Raw genomic sequence first — 24,667 nt, forward strand, 5'->3', positions numbered from 1 at the left:
TTTTTACAACCGGGGGTCTCACGGGGTTATGACAGCCTACTTGATAATAAAGAAATGTATCGATATACTCTTGATATTGAGTACCATAGTTTGATAAGGGGAATGTTGTCACAGGGAATATTTTCCCCTGGGCGTGGTTCTCCCAGAAGAGTTGGGAATGAAGGAGTGGCCAAATGAAAAAGGGAAGGTATAAAGGAGTTTCTAAATGTGTGTGTAGATTCCTGCTATAGCTGTCTAGCTGTCACCTCAACAACACAGCAACAACTTGGTTCTACAGTGTTACACCTGAGAAGCGCAGCGAATAACAGGTAACATAAGATTTGACTAATTTATGTATAAAAAAAAAAATCCAGGTTAGTCCCTTTGAGATTGAGATCCAGAAAATCTGTATTGCCCCATTGGTGAGTTAGACATCTGACCAGGGAGCTCTTACCTTATTTTATTGATTTAGTATTAAGTGTGACGCAATTTTAAATAACGTTTATTTGATTTGATTTACTTATTCAAACTCAAGCTGTGTGAAATCCTATTTGATAAGACATAGAATATTCAAATGAAGTGATGGCTGACATCTGTGAAGGGCTTGTCCCCCCCAAAAGTTGGTGATAACGTTTATATTTCATTTGACAAAGAAATCTACAGAGCCAAAGACTTAGCTACTGAGAAAAGGTAATCAACTTATTTGGGCATGACTGCAATTATGGTTTGGAGGCCTATTATAGAATGGTAGCCTATCTTATACTACTCATCCATATCATAATTGCAGTCATGTTATAGTCTATAAGACAAAGACAATGCACAGCAAATACAAGACTAGTCCGAGGGCAGGTAATCAGGTAATGATGTAACTGGTGAGTAGCTATGTGTGGAATCTGCTGTGCTAAGAGGGTAGGACAACACCAGGCTTGTGTGACTGTTGCAGAATGATTACAGACAACATTTCCACTGTTTCATACACATTCCTTACTGAGGACTTTTATGGTGCATCATGTGCCAAATGATGATTTGCTCCAAGTGTTATAAAGTACTTCATACTCAGTGTATGAGTAGTGTGGGACTTGGTGTTCAATATACCAGAGACATTGAGTTTATGAGAGTATTTGAATTTACTCAGGAATGTTTCCAAAACTCCTGCACATTTTTGCTGTCAGTTGGTACTTTAGAGACTGGTGACTGGGGCCATCTAGTGGTCATATATAGAATAGCTGTCCCTCTATCTAATGTCAATTATTGATCAGGTTTGAAACTGTGGGAAATGTGTAAGATCTCAGGTGTGAGTTTTGTCATGTCAATACCTTATTGGAACTTAATGACTGGTGATCCGACAGTGGTGAGTTCCTAATGATTATGTTCAATTATAGCCTTGACTGATGCTTCCATTACTGATGAAGATGAAAAATGGTAGTGATGTTGTTCTCTCTGTACTTACAGATACTATGGAAGTAAGTACCTCACCTCCTCCAACCTCTGCACTGACAACTAACGACTGAGAACACAGCTCTCACTGTCTCAGTATTCTTGAAGTATTTAACCGTTATTATTCAAGTATTCTGGAATATTTCTTGAATTCTTGAATGTCATGTCTGAATAGGCCACTATGTGTGCGCACTATATGTGTGCATGAGTGTGTGTGTGTGCCTGTGTGTGTGCATGCATGAGGATTTCAGCGTGCATGTGTGCATGTCTGCATGTCTGCATGTGTGTGTGTCTCTGACTGTGTATGTGTGTGTACCCTTCTTGTCCCCACAGCTCTCTGATGCTCTGTGTGGTTGTCCGTCCTCTGGTTCTACCCCCCAGGGAAGCAACAGCATCGGGCCCAGTCAGAACCAACCAGGGGGTCCTGCCTGGCCGACACAGCCCGGCCAACAGCCCACCCATCCCCCATCCTGCTGGCCAGGGCAACCCAACACCCCCTGCTGGCCTGGGCCACAACCATCCCAACCAGACCCAGCCTCAGCCCAAAACTGGCCTGGTCCCCAACCACAACCACCCCAACCAGCCCCATCCCATCCCTGCCAGTCATGCTGGCCTGGACCTCCCCAATTCCAGCCCCAGCCTTCCCAACCCCAGCCCCAGCCTCAACCTGCACTCCAGCCTTCTCAACCTCTAGCCCCAGCCCCTGCCCCCCAAGTCCCCAGCCAGCCTAGTGCCCCAAGGTGGCCGGTTACCCAAGGCCTTAACCCAGGCATTAACCCAGGGTCTGGATGGCCTTTCAGCCCTGGTAAGTCTGGTTGGCCTGGTCAGAACCCAGGCCTTAACCCAGGCGGATCTGGATGGCCATTCAGCCCTGGTCAGGATCCAGGTAGCCAGTCTGGTTGGCCTGGTCAGAACCCAGGTGGCTTCACACCTGCTCCACAGTGGACTCCAACACCAGCTGGACATCTGGTGAGAGACAAGGAGTAGGGTCTAGAGAAGCTGTAGTGTAGCTTTAGCGGAGGGACGGAGAGAGAGAGGGAGGGAGGGAGGGAGGGAATTGGCAAAAACATTGTGTTGGTGTGAAAACAGAACCATATCCTAAATGTCAGTGTGTTGTGTTGGTGTATAGAATGTGCCCCACAACCTGAACCTACAAAGAGGCATCTACGACAAGATGATGATGACCATCATGGGCCAGGTCAAACCAAATGCTAAGCAGTGAGTTCACACTTTACAATCATCTATAATGGTTCCTGTTGTTTACTGTGATTATTAATAAGATCCCTGACTTACCCCTTAGAGGTACACATTACCAGTATGTTATTTGAACACGACTGATGGAATAAGTCAATCTGTAAAGTTGACGGTTCCGAACATGTCAGCTGCCTTCAGTACATCACAGTCCTGGAAGAGTGGGCCTATCCACCTGATGACTGTGGCTTGTTTTCACTATCTAATGTCTTGGCTTGTGCTTTTATCAATCTGATCAATAAAACTGTTTTAATTTATCGTATCCCCTCCAGGTTCACTGTCAACTTCCTGCGAGGTAATGACATCGCCTTCCACCTCAACCCTCGATTCAGCGACGGGGGCAAGCAGGCAGTGGTGAGGAACACCAAGGTGGGAGAGTGCTGGGGCAAGGAGGAGAGGCACACACAGGGAGGCTTCCCCTTCATGGCTGGACAGTCCTTCGAGGTCAGTGGGAACTTCCATTGAGGCAGTGCTACTGTAGCCTGTACTGTACTGACTAACAAATCAACTGAGTTCCACTTTCGATAATGTTTGCGGCTAAATTATACTTGATTTAATTCCTCTCTCCCTTTCTCCACCTGTGTTTCAGATGAAGATTCTGATTACGTTTGAGGAGTTTAAGGTGGCTGTAAACGGAGCTCAGCTGTTTGAGTTTAAACACCGCGTCAGAGAACTCAACCAGATCGATCGCGTCAACATCCTCCATGATGTCATCCTCACCTACGTCAACGTAGACACGATACCATAGCACCCACACCCATGACATCACTATTCATTATACAACACTCAGCTAATGCTAAATACATACAATGAATTATTTGCACCTGTTTCATGAAGATGATGATGATGATGATGATAAGGATGATGATGATGAAGATGAAGATGATGATGAGGATGAGGATGAGGATGAGGATGATGATGATGATGATGATGATGATGATGATGATGATGATGATGATGATGATGAGCTGTACTCATTCTGTGGTGAACAAACAGTACTACGTTAATGCCCACTTACTCAGTCCATGTGCAAATATATTACTGCACAAAATTGTAAATGGCTCTATCAGTGCCAAATCATGCATAATATAAGGAAAGAGCTAAGCAATGGGGACTGTCTATTTTAAAATGTTTTTTTAACTCATCATCTCCAATATTGTGAGCATCCATTAGAGAGCTTTGCTTTGGTGTAGGTTGAGGCCTGTCCATTCATATTGGTTGTGTTCTTCCACTGAATTCCCCTTTCCTGATTTCTATTGGGGATTCTTTCTCTACTTGCCAATGCAAAGTCTACAAACCTACAGTGTAACATCAGACCGACCTACGTATTGAACTACATGGAATTGGATTGTGATTAACAATATTTGATTTGATGTGTATGAAAATGATTGGAGAAATATGCATAAAAGGTGAGTAATTGCCCATAATTTGTCACCTTTTGATAGTTGCTTTTCCAATTTTGATAGTTTAGTGACCGCAAAGACATTAATCGATTGATTAAATAGGATTTTTTTCAAGACAGACAAACTTTCTGTTTGTCAGCATGACTCAAGAGGAATGTATGTATGGTGGTGTTCATCTTTATGCAGCCAGTTATGTTCTTTTGATTTATTTGATGTTTTGAGAAGGCAACTACATTTTGAAAATGCATTACTGTTTTGAAAAAGGTCTTGTGTACACTGAATATTTTACCTATTAAATACAGCTGGCAATATATCGTTTTTCTCAATTTCTGGAACAATGTTGTCAATTTTCAAAACAATATAATGTAGATGAAAATATATGGCCATACATAAAAATGACATTTAATTGATAAGCAATTTCAGTCACTTATTTTGTACACATTTTGTACTTCAGTGACTTTTTCACTTTGAACGTCTCTTCTCTGTGTCATATTTGGAATTATTTTCAATATTACTGGATGTTGCTTTTGCAGAGAGGCCCAATCATACTTTAGGAGGGCTTTGACAGCCAAGTCTAGTATTGCAGACAGTATACAATAGGCCTTACAATCTATACTTGGTTTGTAATATCATAACTACCTGCTTGGTTCTGTGTACTTTTGATTGACTTGATTTGATTTAATTGATGCTGAATTATAAACATTTAAAAACAACATTACAATATACAGCATGGAGCATGTTAGCAATTCCAAACCGTATCAAATTTAGTTTTTTACACCTCCCTGCTTTAGCATTTGATCCTAATTACGAGAAAAAGAATAGCTCACTTCTATAAAATGTATGATTACCATCTCATACCATTTACTATTTTTCATAGAAAAGGATGGTCTATTTAAGCAATAAGGCCTGAGGTGGTGTGGTATATGGCCAATATACCACGGCTAAGGGCTGTTCTTAGCACAATGTAATGCGGAGTGCCTGGACACAGCCCTTAGCCGTAGTATATTGGCCATATACCACAAACCCCCAAGGTGCCTTATTGATATTATAAACTGGTTACCAACATAATTAGAGCAGTAAAAGCTGAGATATGGAATTGTTTTAAGATGATCATACTATGGATTATGTAGCTACAGTGGGGGGGAAAAGTATTTAGTCAGCCACCAATTGTGCAAGTTCTCCCACTTAAAAAGATGAGAGAGGCCTGTAATTTTCATCATAGGTACACGTCAACTATGACAGACAAATTGAGGAAAAAAAACGCAAGATCTCACCCCGTCGGGTCAAAATGATCACAAGAACGGTGAGCAAAAATCCCAGAACCACACGGGGGGACCTAGTGAATAACCTGCAGAGAGCTGGGACCAAAGTAACAAAGCCTACCATCAGTAACACACTACGCCGCCAGGGACTCAAATCCTGCAGTGCCAGACGTGTCCCCCTGCTTAAGCCAGTACATGTCCAGGCCCGTCTGAAGTTTGTTAGAGTGCATTTGGATGATCCAGAAGAGGATTGGGAGAATGTCATATGGTCAGATGAAACCAAAATATAACTTTTTGGTAAAAACTCAACTCGTCGTGTTTGGAGGACAAAGAATGCTGAGTTGCATCCAAAGAACACCATACCTACTGTGAAGCATGTGGGTGGAAACATCATGCTTTGGGGCTGTTTTTCTGCAAAGGGACCAGGACGACTGATCCGTGTAAAGGAAAGAATTAATGGGGCCATGTATTGTGAGATTTTGAGTGAAAACCTCCTTCCATCAGCAAGGGCATTGAAGATGAAACATGGCTGGGTCTTTCAGCATGACAATGATCCCAAACACACCGCCCGGGCAACGAAGGAGTGGCTTCGTAGAAGCATTTCAAGGTCCTGGAGTGGCCTAGCCAGTCTCCAGATCTCAACCCCATAGAACATCTTTGGAGGGAGTTGAAAGTCCGTGTTGCCCAGCGACAGCCCCAAAACATCACTGCTCTAGAGGAGATCTGCATGGAAGAATGGGCCAAAATACCAGCAACAGTGTGTGAAAACCTTGTGAAGACTTACAGAAAACGTTTGACCTGTGTCATTGCCAACAAAGGGTATATAACAAAGTATTGAGAAACTTTTGTTATTGACCAAATACTTATTTTCCACCATAATTTGCAAATAAATTCATAAAAAATCCTACAATGTGATTTTCTGGATTTTTTTCTTCTCATTTTGTGTGTCATAGTTGACGTGTACCTATGATGAAAATGACAGGCCTCTCTCATCTTTTTAAGTGGGAGAACTTGCACAATTGGTGGCTGACTAAATACTTTTTTTCCCCACTGTATTTGATTTGGAATTTTAGGACCCTTTTAGGTGTCAAATATTTGTATTTATTTTATATTTATTTAAAATGATTTGATAAAATATTGACTTTGGCCTTTACTACTAAAGCCCATAGAAACACTTTGAATAACACATTCATAAATGACAAAAGAGACAGTCAAATTAATCATAAGAAACAAGGTTTTGAAGTGTCTGTCCTAAATGCAGGAGATCTTTTTTTGTTACTCAGGAAATATTTTGTTTGTTTTTTTTACACACATTTAACTCCTTTTTTTGGGTAGGCACAAAACTACCTTCATACTTCCATTAGTTTTTTAAAACCAGTACAGGTTACCTTCAGATGAGTCCTGTGAAACTTGTGGGGGATGTAGAGCAAAATGGCGAACACCATCTGTTAGTGAGAATCTCCCCTTTCCACAGGGGGTCCCATTAGTTTGCAGCACAAATTATTCGGACGCTATCAAACAGAAGTTGGTACATCAACGGTACTGACTTCAGACAAGTCTCTTGACACTTATGGGGGTCATAGAGCAAAACGTAGAACACCATCGTGTTCGTGAGTGTCTCCCCTTTCCATAGAGTGGTCATAATAATTTGGATGCTACAGACGTTTTCATTTGAATACCTATTTTCGGGATGTCTCATGGTCTGACAAACACCGCTCTAGCTCTGCCACCTTTCACCGCAGATGTGGAAGTGCGACACTGGCGGATGCGATGGATTGAGATGCATCCAATGCAAAAAAAACGGATATCTCTAGCTTAAACTGATGGATTTTCACAGGGAATTTTTTGTTATGTAACTTAGATTGACGCACCGGTGCGTCAATCGACTCTAGGGCCCAATCCCAAGAACTGTCCACATTAAGTTTTTGTCAGCCAACAAGATGAGTAGGCCTAAGGAACAACAAAAGCACTAGCCTATGTCAATCTACTATCCCGCAGAGTACAAAAGTCAACCTATTCTATTCTGTGCAATAAATAAATATTCCAAACTATCGTTTTGGCAAGTCGGTTAGGACATCTAACTTTGTGCATGACACAAGTAATTTTTCCAACAATTGTTTACAGACAGATCATTTCACTTATATGTCACTGTATCACAATTCCAGTGGGTCAGAAGTTTACATGCACTAAGTTGACTGTGCCTTTAAACAGATTGGAAAATTCCAGAAAATGATGTCATGGCTTTAGAAGCTTCTGATAGGCTAACTGACATAATTTGAGTCAATTGGAGGTGTACCTGTGGATGTATTACAAGGCCTGCCTTCAAAATCAGTACCTCTTTGCTTGACATCATGGGAAAATCAAAAGAAATCAGCCAACACCTCAGAAAACAATTGTAGACCTCCACAAGTCTAGTTCATCCTTGGGAGCAATTTCCAAACGCCTGAAGGTACCACGTTCATCTGTACAAACAATAGTACGCAAGTATAAACACCATGGGACCACGCAGCCGTCATACCGCTCAGGAAGGAGACGCGTTCTTTCTCATAGAGATGAACGTACTTTGGTGCGAAAAGTGCAAATCAATCCCAAAACAACAGCAAAGGACCGTGTGAAGATGCTGGAGGAAACAGGTACAAAAGTATCTATATCCACAGTAAAACGAGTCCTATATCGACATAACCTGAAAGGCCGCTCAGCAAGGAAGAAGCCACTGCTCCAAAACCGGCATAAAAAAGCCAGACTACGGTTTGCAACTGCACATGGGGACAAATATCGTACTTTTTGGAGAAATGTGCTCTGGTCTGATGAAACAAAAATAGAACTGTTTGGCCCTAATGACCATCGTTATGTTTAGAGGAAAAAGGGGGTCGCTTGCAAGCCGAAGAACACCATCCCAACCGTGAAGCACGGGGTGGCAGCATCATGCTGTGGGGATGCTTTGCTGCAGGAGGGACTGGTGCACTTCACAAAATAGATGGCATCATGAGGAAGGAAATTATGTGGATATATTGAAGCAACATCTCAAGACATCAGTGAGGAAGTTAAAGCTTGGTCGCAAATGGGTCTTCCAAATGGACAATGACCCCAAGCATACTTCCAACGTTGTGGCAAAATGGCTTAAGGACAACAAAGTCAAGGTATTGGAGTGGCCATCACAAAGCCCTGACCTCAATCCTATAGAACATTTGTGGGCAGAACTGAAAAAAGCGTAGTGCGAGCAAGGAGGCCTACAAACCTGACTCAGTTACACCAGCTCTGTCAGGAGGAATGGGCCAAAATTCACCCAACTTATTGTGGGAAGGTTACCCGAAACGTTTGACCCAAGTTAAACAATTTAAAGGCAATGCTACCAAATACTAATTGAGTGTATGTAAACTTCTGACCCACTGGGAATGTGATGAAAGAAATAAAAACTGAAATAAATCATTCTCGCTACTATTATTCTGACATTTCACATTCTTAAAATAAAGTGGTGATCCTAACTGACCAAAGACAGGGAATTTTTACTAGGATTAAATGTCAGGACTTGTGAAAAACTGAGTTTAAATGTATTTGGCTAAGGTGTACGTAAACTTCCGACTTCAACTGTAATTCACAAGAGATGGGCTAATATTGTCACCCATCAGACTATTCTTGATTTAATCTTGTCTTTACATATACTAAATAATATATGTGTGAAATTTGTTTTGATTTAGAATGGACCATTATCATGCACCTGTCTCGAAACAGGTGTCATAGTTGACGTGTACCTATGATGAAAATGACAGGCCTCTCTCATCTTTTTAAGTGGGAGAACTTGCACAATTGGTGGCTGACTAAATACTTTTTTTCCCCACTGTATTTGATTTGGAATTTTAGGACCCTTTTAGGTGTCAAATATTTGTATTTATTTTATATTTATTTAAAATGATTTGATAAAATATTGACTTTGGCCTTTACTACTAAAGCCCATAGAAACACTTTGAATAACACATTCATAAATGACAAAAGAGACAGTCAAATTAATCATAAGAAACAAGGTTTTGAAGTGTCTGTCCTAAATGCAGGAGATCTTTTTTTGTTACTCAGGAAATATATATATATTTTTTTTTACACACATTTAACTCCTTTTTTTGGGTAGGCACAAAACTACCTTCATACTTCCATTAGTTTTTTAAAACCAGTACAGGTTACCTTCCGATGAGTCCTGTGAAACTTGTGGGGGATGTAGAGCAAAATGGCGAACACCATCTGTTAGTGAGAATCTCCCCTTTCCACAGGGGGTCCCATTAGTTTGCAGCACAAATTATTCGGACGCTATCAAACAGAAGTTGGTACATCAACGGTACTGACTTCAGACAAGTCTCTTGACACTTATGGGGGTCATAGAGCAAAACGTAGAACACCATCGTGTTCGTGAGTGTCTCCCCTTTCCATAGAGTGGTCATAATAATTCGGATGCTACAGACGTTTTCATTTGAATACCTATTTTCGGGATGTCTCATGGTCTGACAAACACCGCTCTAGCTCTGCCACCTTTCACCGCAGATGTGGAAGTGCGACACTGGCGGATGCGATGGATTGAGATGCATCCAATGCAAAAAAAACGGATATCTCTAGCTTAAACTGATGGATTTTCACAGGGAATTTTTTGTTATGTAACTTAGATTGACGCACCGGTGTGTCAATCGACTCTAGGGCCCAATCCCAAATCGACCCCTAGATCATATGCCCTATGTACTTGTGGAGGTCTGAGAGGATTTGACTGGTTTTACCATATTGGTAATACCAATCAAATAGTCACAGATGTCCCCAAGCGCATAGGGCATAGGGTCTAGTGGTAGGTTCGGGTTTGTGCCGTCATTGTATTTTACTGATGGTCTCCTTATGAGGGGATTCAGCGCCCTCCAAGGGTAGTCTTAAGAATATAACCAGGTTGGTTAACTTTCAACACTGTAAATAAGTATAACGTGTGCATGTAGGGATTTTTTGTTTTGTTGTTGTTACCGCGGACACCGTTAATTTAGCTGAGAGCTAGTTTGACCATGACTCTCCACCTCACCAGCACCATATGATCTACAGGAATTAGGGATAAAATTGGATTAGAGAAACAAATATTAGCATTACAGATTAGGGCTGTGGCGGTCACAAAATGTTGTCAGCCCGTGATTGTCAAGCAAATAACTGTCTGTCTCACTGTAATTTACCATTGATTAACATAAACACATTTAGCATCTCCTGGCTTCCACACATAGCCTACAAGCCACTGATGCAGACCTTTGGAAAATCTACATTTAAAAAAGTCTAATAAATCCATGTAATATAGCCTACACCTTCACAACAAATCCATTATTTATTTTAAACAGGTCTAAAGAAGTATGGTATGAAGAAAATGTAGTCTATTTCAGAAGAACAGAATAGCATACTCTGAGTTGTCCTTATGTTAGGTCCTGATCTGGCTATGCCAAATGGCTGTGGGCTACACTAGTTCATTTAGCAGACAAGATTTGCTTATAATTCCGTGGCATTATTTTATATTATTTTATAGTATGAAGAATACAATTGAACAAAGCTGAATAAAATATAAATATTTTCTCCAAACAATTTGAGGGAGTGCGCACATTAAGCTATTCTGTGTTGAGCAGTTAACAAAGAAATAGGTACTCCTATATGCTTAATTTAGAGTTATTAATGTAACTTTAGTTGTTCTACAAACATTGGGCTATATGTTTTGATTTTTAATACATTTTAAGGCTGCATGATGGGACTCTAATAATGATTTTAAAAAAAGTCGCTTGAAAGGCATGACCTGCTTAGTTTTTTTGCCTAGGCTGTACACACTTAATTAGCCTTTCATTCACAATTTGACAAGCACTTGATAATGCCTCAAATTTCACGGCAGCATCCCCTTTGAGGCCGTAATGCACCCTAAATAATCCATGGCCTTTGCGGCCAGTGGCCGTTGTGCCCTTGGCCCAGAGTGATGTGCGCTCCTAAGCACCTCTCACTCACATGGCTCTCCATCACGTGATCGGGTCTTTCTCACAGGCTACAAGTGAAGAAAGACACATCGGGGACGCAATTGCGCGCGTCCTTATCCAATTCCGAGGTGCATATTGAAGATATTGGAAGAACTGTCCACATAATTTTTTTGTCAGCCAACAAGATGAGTAGGCCTAAGGAACAACAAAAGCACTAGCCTATGTCAATCTACTATCCCGCAGAGCACAAAAGTCAACCTATTCTATTCTGTGCAAGAAATAAATATTCCAAACTATCGTTTTGGCAAGTCGGTTAGGACATCTAACTTTGTGCATGACACAAGTAATTTTTCCAACAATTGTTTACAGACAGATCATTTCACTTATATGTCACTGTATCACAATTCCAGTGGGTCAGAAGTTTACATACACTAAGTTGACTGTGCCTTTAAACAGATTGGAAAATTCCAGAAAATGATGTTATGGCTTTAGAAGCTTCTGATAGGCTAACTGACATAATTTGAGTCAATTGGAGGTGTACCTGTGGATGTATTACAAGGCCTGCCTTCAAAATCAGTACCTCTTTGCTTGACATCATGGGAAAATCAAAAGAAATCAGCCAACACCTCAGAAAACAATTGTAGACCTCCACAAGTCTAGTTCATCCTTGGGAGCAATTTCCAAACACCTGAAGGTACCACGTTCATCTGTACAAACAATAGTACGCAAGTATAAACACCATGGGACCACGCAGCCGTCATACCGCTCAGGAAGGAGACGCGTTCTTTCTCATAGAGATGAACGTACTTTGGTGCGAAAAGTGCAAATCAATCCCAGAAATGTGAAGATGCTGGAGGAAACAGGTACAAAAGTATCTATATCCACAGTAAAACGAGTCCTATATCGATATAACCTGAAAGGCCGCTCAGCAAGGAAGAAGCCACTGCTCCAAAACCGCCATAAAAAAGCCAGACTACGGTTTGCAACTGCACATGGGGACAAATATCGTACTTTTTGGAGAAATGTGCTCTGGTCTGATGAAACAAAAATAGAACTGTTTGGCCATAATGACCATCGTTATGTTTAGAGGAAAAAGGGGGTCGCTTGCAAGCCGAAGAACACCATCCCAACCGTGAAGCACGGGGGTGGCAGCATCATGCTGTGGGGATGCTTTGCTGCAGGAGGGACTGGTGCACTTCACAAAATAGATGGCATCATGAGGAAGGAAATTATGTGGATATATTGAAGCAACATTTCAAGACATCAGTGAGGAAGTTAAAGCTTGGTCGCAAATGGGTCTTCCAAATGGACAATGACCCCAAGCATACTTCCAACGTTGTGGCAAAATGGCTTAAGGACAACAAAGTCAAGGTATTGGAGTGGCCATCACAAAGCCCTGACCTCAATCCTATAGAACATTTGTGGGCAGAACTGAAAAAGCGTGTGCGAGCAAGGAGGCCTACAAACCTGACTCAGTTACACCAGCTCTGTCAGGAGGAATGGGCCAAAATTCACCCAACTTATTGTGGGAAGGTTACCCGAAACGTTTGACCCAAGTTAAACAATTTAAAGGCAATGCTACCAAATACTAATTGAGTGTATGTAAACTTCTGACCCACTGGGAATGTGATGAAAGAAATAAAAACTGAAATAAATCATTCTCGCTACTATTATTCTGACATTTCACATTCTTAAAATAAAGTGGTGATCCTAACTGACCAAAGACAGGGAATTTTTACTAGGATTAAATGTCAGGAATTGTGAAAAACTGAGTTTAAATGTATTTGGCTAAGGTGTACGTAAACTTCCGACTTCAACTGTAATTCACAAGAGATGGGCTAATATTGTCACCCATCAGACTATTCTTGATTTAATCTTGTCTTCACATATACTAAATAATATATGTGTGAAATTTGTTTTGATTTAGAATGGACCATTATCATGCACCTGTCTCGAAACAGGGGCAGCGGGAATAAATACATGTCATCTATGCACTTAAATTGCGAATGGACAACGCTTTTCCTGTGGTTCATTTTCGTGCCAGCCAGGTAGGCTATACTCCTGTTGTAAAGATAAACAATGTGCTTAATATTAGGAAAGTTGAGAAATAAATATAGTAGACCTAGCCTATAGAAAGCTGATGGGATCCTCCTCTTTTTAGTAGAGGCCATCACTCTGTTTTCTCGCGCAATTATATAGCCTATAGAAATAATGCGCAATATGAGCACATGGGCTCTCATGAAGTGTTTGATTAGATTTTCGAACACATTTGCATTGATGTCAGAGTGATTAGAGGGACAATAGAGTGCTGAGTACCAGGCAGTTAGCAAGTTTGGTAGGCTACTAATGACCATCAGCAGCATCAGAGTTGGGAAAAGCCTAATTACCAGTGACTAAATTGACTGCCTTCATGACTCGTGACTGCCGGTGTGGCGGTAATACGGTCACCACAACAGCCCTACTACAGATTCTGCGATAGAAATGTAAAGGTAATTTCTGATTGAGCCGACATGTGCAGCGTTTAAAGTGAATGCAGTCTCGCTAAAGCGGAAACATTGCCTTTAAATTTCAATCACGCTGTGAAGCTGAACTTCCGTGATGTGGATTGAATAGATGCTTAGTCGGCAGAAGTTAGGTGCAGGGGATTCCCATTAGCCTGATCCCAGATCTGTTTGCAATGTCTTGCCAACACTTATGGTCATTGTTTGGCGTGACAACATATAAGTGGCAAGACAGCACAAAAAGCTCTGTTACCAGGCTAGATTTCCATACCTACAGATAGAGGTTACAGCTAGGGGTCAGAGGTTATAGGTGCAAGGGGTTTCAATATCTACAGATAATCTGATCATGGATGGAGAGAAGGATTAGGATTGACAACTGGGACCAAACTCAATCTGAGAGATTATAAAAATCATTCAACATTGTTTATATTTTTTTGCTATCGATTTCATTCAGGTATTAAAATAAACATCTCCAGCTTTATTGTGGGAGGGTTAACCCTGTCATAACACTGTCATAACAATGACATAACGATAAGATAACTTTTACTTTGAGAGACGGATCTACAGAGTTGATTATGTTCATCACCGTTACCAGGAGAACTGTTAGACTGGCCCCTCTTATGGTGTGTTACAGACTCAATGTAATGATACAGACTTTTCACCCTAACTGCATAGGGAACCAACCCCAGCTCTGACACAGTGGAGGTATCTGTCTGTTGTAATGACATTACTGTCCCTGGCACAGTGACCATGTCAGGGCATGTCAGGGAGTTAGTTAGTGTCTGTGAGACACAGTCTCATGACTGGCTGCTGAGCAATGAAGTCAACCATGTTAACCACAGCAGACTCAGAGCCCATCCCTGTGTTCGTTGCGTTTGGAAACGGGGAATGCACTAAAACGGGCGCTGTCGTACTAATTAAATGAAAACCAGTGTCTTGAGAGACACTTTGGACTTGACAGTTAGGTTACCCCTGGTTACCACTTCTCACTGCTAACACCAACACACGCACGCGTGCGCACACATACACACACACACACACACACACACATACACACACACATACTCACACACACGTAGACGCACGCACGCACGTACGCACGCACACAAGCACACACATACACACACACACAACACATACAACAGAACCATACACAGACAAAATTCCCTGGTTTCTATGGCAACATTTAAATATTGTGTCAGTGTTGCACTCAGTCTCTCTCTCTCTCTCTCGAAAAAGGGTCGTTGCATTCCAGCTACACCCATGACAATTTGAGAGCATCAACACCAGGGAAGTGAAGTGCTTTTTGATATTATAGGGATATTTTTATATAACCTATTTTGTTGATGTAGTGGGGACAGTAACATTAGAACTTTCAAAAAAGTATACTTTAAGGAAATCGTTTTTACATATTATATATTTTTTCATTTGCATGTTTAGCTCACTTAATATAATTTAAAAGTATGCATTAGGTGTCTGTAATAGTGTAAACATGGCAAAAACAAAGGTAGACATTAATAAATGCATTTCTATAGCTTCCCAAATATTTTTTTTCATTGGTGGGGGACTGCCAAGATTGAGGCACGGTGGCTTCGATTTGTTGTGTTACAAAGTGGTATGAATAAAATAGATTTCATTGCCATTTTTTGTCAACGATCTACACAAAATACTCTGTCATGTCAAAGTGGAAGAAAAATTCGAACATTTGTAAAAGAGTTATGAAAAATAAAACACTAATATATCCTGATTAGATAAGTATTAAACCCCCTGAGTCAACACATGTTAGAATCATCTCTGGCAGCGATTACAGCTGTGAGTCTTTCTAGGTAAGTCTGTATGAGGGTTGCACACCTGGATTATCCAATATTTGCACATTCTTCTTTAAAAATTCTTCAAGCTCTGTCAAGTTGGTTGTTGATCATTGCTAGAAAGCCATTTTCAAGTCTTGCCAAAGATTTTCAAGCCGATTTAAGTCAAAACTGTAACTAGGCCACTCAGGAACATTCAATGTCGTCTTGGTAAGCAACTCCAGTGTATATTTGGCCTTGTGTTTTAGATTACTGTCCTGCTGAAAGGTGAATTTGTCACCCAGTGTCTGTTGGAAAGCAGAACCGGGTTTTCCTTTAGGATTTTGCCTGTGCTTAGCTCTATTCCATTTCTTTTTATAGTAAAAAACGTTAAAGTCCTTGCTGAAGACAAGTGTAGACATAACATGATGCAGCCACCACCATGCTTGAAAATATGAATAGTGATACTCAGTGATGTGTCGTGATGGATTTGCCCCAAACGCTTTGTATTCAGGACATAAAGTTAATTTAATTGCCAATTTTTTGAGCAGTTTTACTTTAGTGCCTTATTGCAAACAGGATGCATGTTTTGGAATATTTTTATTCTGTACAGGCTTCCTTCTTTTCACTCTGTCAATTAGGTTAGTATTGTGGAGTAACTACAATGTTGTTGATCCATCTTCAGTTTTCTCCTATCACAACCATTAGACTCTCTAACTGTTTTAAAGTCACCATTGGCCTCATGGTGAAATCACTGAATGGTTTCCTTCCTCTCCGGCAACTGAGTTAAGAAGGACGCCTGTATTTTTTGTAGTGACTGGGTGTATTGATACACCATCCAAAGTGTAATTAATAACTTCACCATGCTCAAAGGAATATTCAATGTCTGCTTTTTTTTTTTTTTTTTACCCATCTACCAAAAGGTGCCCTTCTTTGCAAGGCATTGGAAAACCTCCTTGGTCTTTGTGGTTGAATCTGTGTTTGAAATTCCCTGCTCGACTGAGGGATCTTACAGATAATTGTATGTGTAGGGTAAAGAGATGAGGTAGTTACACAAAAATCATGTTAAACACTATTATTGCACACAGAGTGAGTCCATACAACTTATTATGTGACTTATTAAGCACATTTTTACTACTGAAGCTATTTAGGCTTGCCATAACACACGGGTTGAATACTTATTGACTCAAGACATTTCAGATTTTCATTTTTAATTGTTTTGTACAAAATGTGGGATATTGTGTGTAGGTCAGTGACAAAACATCTCAGTTTAATCCATTTTAAATGCAGGCTTTAACACAACAAAATGTGGGAAAAGTCAAGGGGTGTGAATGCTTTCTGAAGGCACTAAATTATTAATTATATCCTACATCCAATTGATAGATTTTCATTTAAGACAGCCTACGTGATATTAAAGAAATATATTGGCCCACTGTTTTTTTATAATTAACATTTTTATATAGGTAAGATTGAAGATCATAGTTTGATAAGGGAAATGTTATGACAGGGAATCTTTCCCCCGGGGCGTGGTTCTTCCAGAAGAGTTGGGAATAAAGGACTGGCCAAATGAAAAAGGGAAGGAAGGTATAAAGGAGTTTATAAATGTGTGTGTAGATTCCTGCTATAGCTGTCTAGCTGTCACCTCAACAACACAGCAACAACTTGGTTCTACAGTGTTACACCTGAGAAGCGCAGCGAATAACAGGTAACATAAGATACATTTATGTATTGAGACTGAGTTTGAGATTGTTTTGTCCCATTGGTAAGATAGACATTTTTTTGACATGGGAGCTCTTATCGTATTTTATTGTACAGTGTGTTGCAATTTTAAACAAAGTTTTGCTCCAGCTGTGTAGAATCATATTTCATGATAGATTGAAGGGGAAACTTGGTCAGTTGCACAACTGAACGCATTAATCTATTTTCCACATTTATCACAACCCCTCTGAATCAGAGAAGCGCGGGGGAGCTGCCGTAATCGACATGCATGTCATCGTCGCCCAGGGAGCAGTTGATGTTGGGGGTTAACTACCTTACTCAAGGGTAGAAGGGCAGATTTTTCCAGTATGCCGGCTCGGGGATCCGACCCAGCGACCTTTGAGTTACTGGCCCAATGCGCTTAACCGCTAGGCTAGTGAGAGAATATTCCAAATAAATATTGGCTGATCTCTGACATAGGTTTCCCCCCCCCCAAAAAAAAAAAGTTGGTGCATGCTCTGCTCTGCAGCCGTCCCAATTTAGTCCTGGACTAATGTTGGTGTTATCCGACTTTAGCGTGTGCAAGTGTGAAATGGCGCTCAGCCCTATGCTGCAGTCCAAAAGTTCTCCTTTGGTAAACCAACTTTTCGCAGTATGAAAAGACCTTACTGAATAGAAAAATGAATTGGACAATGACGCACAGACATTTTCTACGAGACAGATTAGACTTGTTCAGCATACTGTTTGAAAACATTTAAAAATGATTGTAAAGAAACATTTGTGCTGATCTATGGAATGTTCAAAAGTAGCTACTGAGCGAAATAAGACTAAGAACTCTAGGACATTATGGCTTGAATGTCCCATTCTGAATGACAAAGAAATATACAAACCAAATATATTAGACTGAATTGTTGCTTCTTATAGTAGCTACTGAGAAAAGGTAATCAACTTATTTGGGCATGAGAATGGTAGCCTATCTTATACTATGCATCCATATCATAATTGCAGTCATGTTATAGTCTATAAGACAAAGACAATGCACAGCAAATACAAGACTAGTCCGAGGGCAGGTAATCAGGTAATGATGTAATTGGTGAGTAGATATCTGTGGAATCTGATGTGCCTGGAGGAGAGGACAGTCACTTGTGTGACTGTGGCATAATGATTACAGACAACAGATTCACAGTTCCATACACATTCCTTACTAAGGGCTTGATTATGCATTAGGTGCCATATTATGTCAATTTCCTCCAAGTGTTACAATGGTCTTTACTGAAGAGTTTAATGGTCTTTAATTAAGTGTTACAATGGTCTTTACTGAAGTGTTACAATGGTCTTTACTGAAGTGTTACAATGGTCTTTACTCAGGTGTTACAATGGTCTTTAGGGGAGCCTTCTACCATCATACGCTGTCTATGAGTAGTGTGGGACTTGGTCTACAATAATACAGGGATGTTGTGAGCCGATTTTAATTCACTGAGGAATGTTTCCAAACTCCTGCTTATTTTTGCTGAGCTGTCAGTTGGTACTTTAGAGCTTGGGGACTGGGACTGTCCCGCTCTAATGTCCCTTAGTATAAGCTGGTATAATCAGGGAAGAAACTGTGGAAAACAATTAACTTGAACTGAATGCCCGATGATCTGACAGTGGTGAGTTGCTAGAGTGATTCTTTTTTGATGTTAGGGGAACATGGCTGCAACACTGCTTCCGTTTCTGATGAAGATAAAAAATCGTAGTGATGCTGTTCTCTCTTTACTTACAGATACTATGGAAGTAAGTACCTCACCTCCTCCAACCTCTACACTGACAACTAACAACTGAGAACTATCCCTGAAAGGAACTGTCTCAGTATTCTTGAAGTATTTTGTGGAAGTAGTCTTTCTGTGTTTGTGTCTGTGTGTCTGTGTCTGTATGTATGGGAGTGTGTGCATGAGTGTCGGTGCCAGTGTGGATGTGTGTATCTTTGACTGTGTGTGTGTGTGTATTCATCTTGACCCCACCCCAGCTCTCTGACGCTCTGTGTGGCTGTCCATCCTCTGGTTCTACCCCCCAGGGAAGCAATGGTATCTGGCCCAGTCAGAAGCAACCAGGGGGTCCTGTCTGGCCGACACAGCCCGGCCAACAGCCCACCCAACCCCAGGCCATGCCCTGCTTTCCTGGGCAGCCCAGCACCCCCTGCTGGCCTGGTCCACAACCATCCCAACCAGCCCCAGCTCCGGCTCAACCTCAGCCAATGCCTTGTTTTCCTGGGCAGCCCAACACCCCCTGCTGGCCTGGGCAACAGCCATCCCAACCAGCCCCAGCTCAAAACTGGCCTGGGCCACAGCCATCACAACCAGTCCCAGCTCCAACCCAAAACTGGAACTGGCCTGGTCCGCAACCATCCCAACCAGCCCCAGCTCCATCCCAAAACTGGCCTGGTCCCCAACCACAACCACCCCAACCAGCCCATCCCTGCCAGCCATGCTGGCCTGGACCCCACCCCCAGCCTCAGACTGCACCCCAGCATTTTCAACCTCAAGGCCCAGCTCTGATTCAAGCCCAGGCCCAGGGCCCCAGCCAGCCTAGTGTCCCAGGGTGGCCAGTCCCAGGCCTTGACCCAGGGTCTGGATGGCCATTAGGCCCTGGTCAGGATCCAAGTGGCTTCACACCTGCTCCACAGTGGAATCCGACACCAGCTGTACTGGTGAGAGACAAGGAGGGAGGGAAGGATGTTTCTTCAGTGGATGGAAGGAGGAAATTTGCAATAAATTGTGTTGGTGTGAAGATAGTGCCATATCCTAAATGTCTGTGTGTTGTGTTGAGTTATAGAATGTGCCCTACAACCTGAACCTGCAAAGAGGCATCTACGACAAGATGATGATCACCATCATGGGCCAGGTCAAACCAAATGCTAAGCAGTGAGTTCATCAATTACCATAGTCTACTACGGCCTTTGTTGTTTACTGGGATTAATAAGATCCCTGAGAGACCCAGTGGAAGCATTGGACGCTCTACACATCACCAGTATGTTACATGAACAACTGTTAACATACGTGTCATTTTGTAAAGGTGATTGTTCTGAACATGTCAGCTGCCTTCATCTGATGACAGTGGCTTGTTTTCACTATAATAATAATAATATGCCATTTAGCAGACGCTTTTATCCAAAGCGACTTACAGTCATGCATGCATACATTTTTGTGTATGGGTGGTCCCGGGGCTCGAACCCACTACCTTGGCGTTTCAAGCGCCGTGCTCTACCAGTTGAGCTACAGAGGACCACACTACCTAATGTCTTGACCAATCTGATCAATTAAACATCCCTTTTGATTAGTTTTTTTGGTCGTATCCCCTCCAGGTTCACAGTCAACTTTCTACGAGGTAACGACATCGCCTTCCACCTCAACTCTCGGTTCAATGAGGGGGGCAAGCAGGCAGTGGTGAGGAACACCAAGGTGGGAGAGCACTGGGGGAAGGAGGAGAGGCACACACGAGGAAGCTTCCCCTTCATGGCAGGACAGTCCTTCGAGGTCAGTTGGAATATTCATTACAGCAGTGCAACTGTAGCCCATACTGTACTGCCTATTAAATTAGATGCACTGGTGGTCAGTGGCACCTTAATTGGGGAGAACGGCTCATAGTAATGAATGGAACAGAATAAATGGAACACATCAAACACTTGGTTTTCATGTGTTTGATACCATTCCATTAGCTCCATTCCAGCCATTATTATGAGCCGTGCTCCTCTCAGCAGCCTCCTGTGTTAAGATGGTACAATGAGTCTCTACACTATACTTGCTTGTTTTGTCACATAAACTGAAATGAGAACTATTAGAATTTTAGCAACCAGGAAATGGCAGAGTGATTTCTGCATAGTGCATCTTTAAGAGTGTTTGTCTTTCCTTTCAGATGAAGATTCTGGTTACATCTGGGGAGTTTAAGGTGGCTGTGAACGGAGCTCAGCTGTTTGAGTTTAAACACCGCGTCAAAGAACTCAACCAGATCGATCGCATCAACATCCTCTATGATGTCATCCTCACCTCCATCAACGTAGACACAATACCATGACATCACTATATAGTATATAACACCCAGCATAGGCTACATGCATAACATGGCATCAATCTGCATTTGCACCTGTTTTATGATGATGATGATGAGCTGTACACTTAATACCACATTAATTCCCACTAACTCTACAAACAACCACTCCATGTGCGAATGTGTGTAATGTTATGAAGGCCTAAGAATTCAACAATGCCATTTAATTGTAATTCTTATATTTGCTATAACTATTTTCTGTTGAATGTCTATGTAAGTAAACATACTTTATGCCTATGAACTGACTAAAGATATCAGTAGTTACAGTGCATTACACTAATTCAATGAACGTCTCTATATGAGAGGATTCAGCATCCTCCAGGGGTAGTTTTTAGAATCTAACCAGCTGGGTTAACTTTTGCCACTGTAAATAAGAAAATAAGTTGGTAGAGCATGGCGCTTGCAATGCCAGGGTTGTGGGTTCAATTCCCACTGGGGAACAGTATGGTAAGAAAGTATGAAAATGTATGCACTCACTACTGTAAGTCGCTCTGGATAAGAACGCCTGCTAAATGACTAAAATGTAAATGTAAAATTGTATGAAATAAAACCATTAAATTTAATGAAGTTCTGTTTTAAATACTTTATTGAATCCGACCTCTCACACAACTGCAATATCAAGACAGGCTTGACAGTCAACTCAATGCACACAAACAAATCACATCCACACATAACACTCTCAGTAAAATCAGGGGAAATAGAGACATTAAGCATAGATTCCAAAACATGCAGAGTAAGACAAACAGTACGATCATTGAGAAAAGTCACAGTACCATCGCACAATTACAGTGAATGTAAACATGTCTACCCTTGCTGTGCAAGCTAAAAAACATTTGGAGAATTCACAGTTAAAAGGATAAAACAGGCATAAAGGATTTATTGTCACTCCATTTTCTTCAACAGTGGATAGTACATCACATTTGCCCACAGTGCAGTCCCAGCATTCATTCATTTTTCCTACCTTCATTACTCCCTCCATCCATTCAAAATCAAATCAAAATCAAATCAGAGTTTATTTGTCAAGTGCACAGGATAAAGCAGGTGTAAAAAGTTCAGTGAAACGATTGCTTACAAGCTCTTCCTCAACATTGCAGTAATACTGAGTCATATAAAAGAAATACACAGGAGAAATTTAAAAAAGCACACGAGAATCTTAAATGTAATTAATTCTTAATTAATTTGTCCGTCTTCACTCTATTTATTAATTTTTTGCAATTGTATTAACTTTTCTATGAGGAAGTGTCTGGTTCTCATAGTTACGATTTGTTGATTATTGTGCGCTTCCTGTCTGTGTGTATTTTAATATGTGTAATATGCATTTCATTCATATGCATGTCTGGTTGTATGCGTCTTCTGTGTATGTATCCTTTTTAGATCTTGTTGTCCAGTCTCTTCTCCACTGACTTTAATATGAGCTCAGAATACTGCCGCAGGAGAGCCAATGTCCTGTCCCCCTCACCTTTGACCCCTACCTCCCCCCTGAGCCCTTCGCTTCTATGTACAGGGTGAGGTAGGGAGTCTAGTTCAGTCTTCAGTGTTCCCAGAGCATCAGCCAGAACCGTCTCCATCTCCTGCTGCTCTGCATTGAGCTCTGACCCACAGCTCAGCACCTGGAGAGAAACATGACATACTTTATCGTAAATACACAAGGTATAAACACACACACACACACACACACACACACACACACACAGAGATGCAGTAGCAGCAGTGTAAAAAGATGGGGTGGGGGTGCAAATAGTCTGGGTAGCCATGATTAGCTGTTCAGGAGTCTTATGGCTTGGGGGTAGAAGCTGTTAAAAAGCCTTTTGGACCTAGACTTGGCACTCCGGTACCGCTTGCCGTGCGGTAGCAGAGAGAACAGCCTATGACTAGGGTGGCTGGAGTCTTTGGCAATTTTTAGGGCCTAACTCTGACACCGCCTGGTATAGAGGTCCTGGATGGCAGGAAGCTTGGCACCAGTGATGTACTGAGCCGTACGCATTACCCTCTGTAGCGCCTTGCGGTCGGATGCCGAGCAGTTGCCATACCAGGCGGTGATACAACCAGTAAGGATGCTCTCAATGGTGCAGCTGTATAACTTTTTGAGGATCTGAGGACCCATGCCAAATCTTTTCAGTCTCCTGTGGGGGAATAGGCATTGTCGTGCCCTCTTCACGACTGTCTTGGTGTGTTTGGACCATGATAGCTTGTTGGTGATGTGGACACCAAGGAACTTGAAGCTCTCAACTTGCTCCACTACAGCCCTGTCGATGAGAATGGGGGCGTGCTCGGCCCTCCTTTTCCTGTAATCCACGATCATCTCCTTTGTCTTCATCACGTTGAGAAAGAGGTTGTTGTCCTGGCACCACACCTCCAGGTCTCTGACCTCCTCCCTTTAGGCTGTCTCATCATTGTCGGTGATCAGGCCTACCACCGTTGTGTCGTCTGAAAACTTAATGATGGTGTTGGGAGTCATGCTTGGCCACGCAGTCATGGGTGAACAGGGAGTACAGGAGTGGACTAAGCACGCACCCCATGAGGGGTCCCCGTGTTGAGGATCAGCGTGGCGGATGTGTTGTTGCCTACCTTTACCACCTGGGAACGGCCCATCAGGAAGTCCAGGATCCAGTTGCAGAGGGAGGCGTTTAGTCCCAGGGTCCTTAGCTTAGTATTGAGATTCGATGGCACTATGGTGTTGAACACTGAGCCGTAGTCAATGAACAACATTCTCACATAGGTGTTCCTTTTGTCCAGGTGGGAAAGGGCAGTGTTGAGTGCAATAGAGATTGCGTCATCTGTGGATCTGTTGGGGCGGTATGCAATGTTGATGTGAGCCATGACCAGCCTTTCAAAGCACTTCATGGCTACAGACGTGAGTGCTATGGGTCGGTAGTCATTTAGGCAGGTTACCTTGGTGTTCTTGGGCACAGGGACTATGGTGGTCTGCTTGAAACATGTAGGTATTACAGACTCGGCCAGGGACAGGTTGGAAATGTCAGTGAAGACACTTGCCAGTTGGTCAGAGAATGCTCGGAGTACACGTCCTGGTAATCCGTCTGGCCCTGCGGCCTTGTGAATGTTGACCTATTTAAAGGTCTTACTCACATCAGCTATGACGAGCGTGATCACACAGTCGTCCGGAACAGCTGGTGCTCTCATGCATAATTCACTGTTGCTTGCCTCGAAGCGCGCATAGAAGTCATTTAGCTCGTCTGGTAGGCTTGTGTCACAGGGCAGCTCGCAGCTGCCACAACTGACGAGCTTCATAGCCGGTGTAGTAGGATTCAATCTTAGTCCTGTATTGACGGTTCGTCTGAGGGC

The 24,667-nt window shown here is 42.0% G+C and overlaps 2 protein-coding genes across 3 annotated transcripts in view; one reads left to right on the plus strand and one right to left on the minus strand.

Annotated features, from left to right (window-relative positions):
• The first annotated feature begins 219 nt into the window (after nt 1-219).
• On the plus strand, nt 220-21,813 carry LOC121552112 (basic proline-rich protein-like). The gene is made up of 12 exons (XM_041864844.2): nt 220-308; nt 1,432-1,442; nt 1,750-2,385; nt 2,546-2,634; nt 2,940-3,111; nt 3,257-3,414; nt 4,210-4,226; nt 19,044-19,054; nt 19,287-19,967; nt 20,093-20,181; nt 20,622-20,793; nt 21,173-21,813. The coding sequence occupies exons 2-12, from the start codon at nt 1,437-1,439 to the stop codon at nt 21,329-21,331; spliced, it is 2,190 nt and encodes a 729-aa protein (XP_041720778.2). The 5' UTR covers nt 220-308; nt 1,432-1,436; the 3' UTR covers nt 21,332-21,813.
• A 129-nt stretch (nt 21,814-21,942) lies between these two features.
• LOC121552769 (mitogen-activated protein kinase-binding protein 1) overlaps nt 21,943-24,667 on the minus strand; it is a 34,383-nt gene continuing 31,658 nt past the window's right edge. For both annotated transcript variants that reach the window (XM_041865801.2, XM_041865800.2), the window contains exon 31: nt 21,943-22,974. In XM_041865801.2, coding sequence (XP_041721735.2) covers nt 22,735-22,974 — 240 coding nt within the window. In that variant the 3' untranslated portion in view covers nt 21,943-22,734. The remainder of the gene's footprint in view (nt 22,975-24,667) is intronic.

Source organism: Coregonus clupeaformis, chromosome 36 (genome assembly GCF_020615455.1).
Source record: "Coregonus clupeaformis isolate EN_2021a chromosome 36, ASM2061545v1, whole genome shotgun sequence".
In the NCBI taxonomy this organism is placed as follows: Eukaryota; Metazoa; Chordata; class Actinopteri; order Salmoniformes; family Salmonidae; genus Coregonus; species Coregonus clupeaformis.

Excerpts from the sequence above, each read along its gene's own strand:
- LOC121552112 (XM_041864844.2), top strand. Across the intron at positions 2,635-2,939 it reads GTCAAACCAAATGCTAAGCA|GTTCACTGTCAACTTCCTGC; the intron begins GTGAGTTCACAC and ends TATCCCCTCCAG. Across the intron at positions 3,112-3,256 it reads TGGCTGGACAGTCCTTCGAG|ATGAAGATTCTGATTACGTT; the intron begins GTCAGTGGGAAC and ends CCTGTGTTTCAG.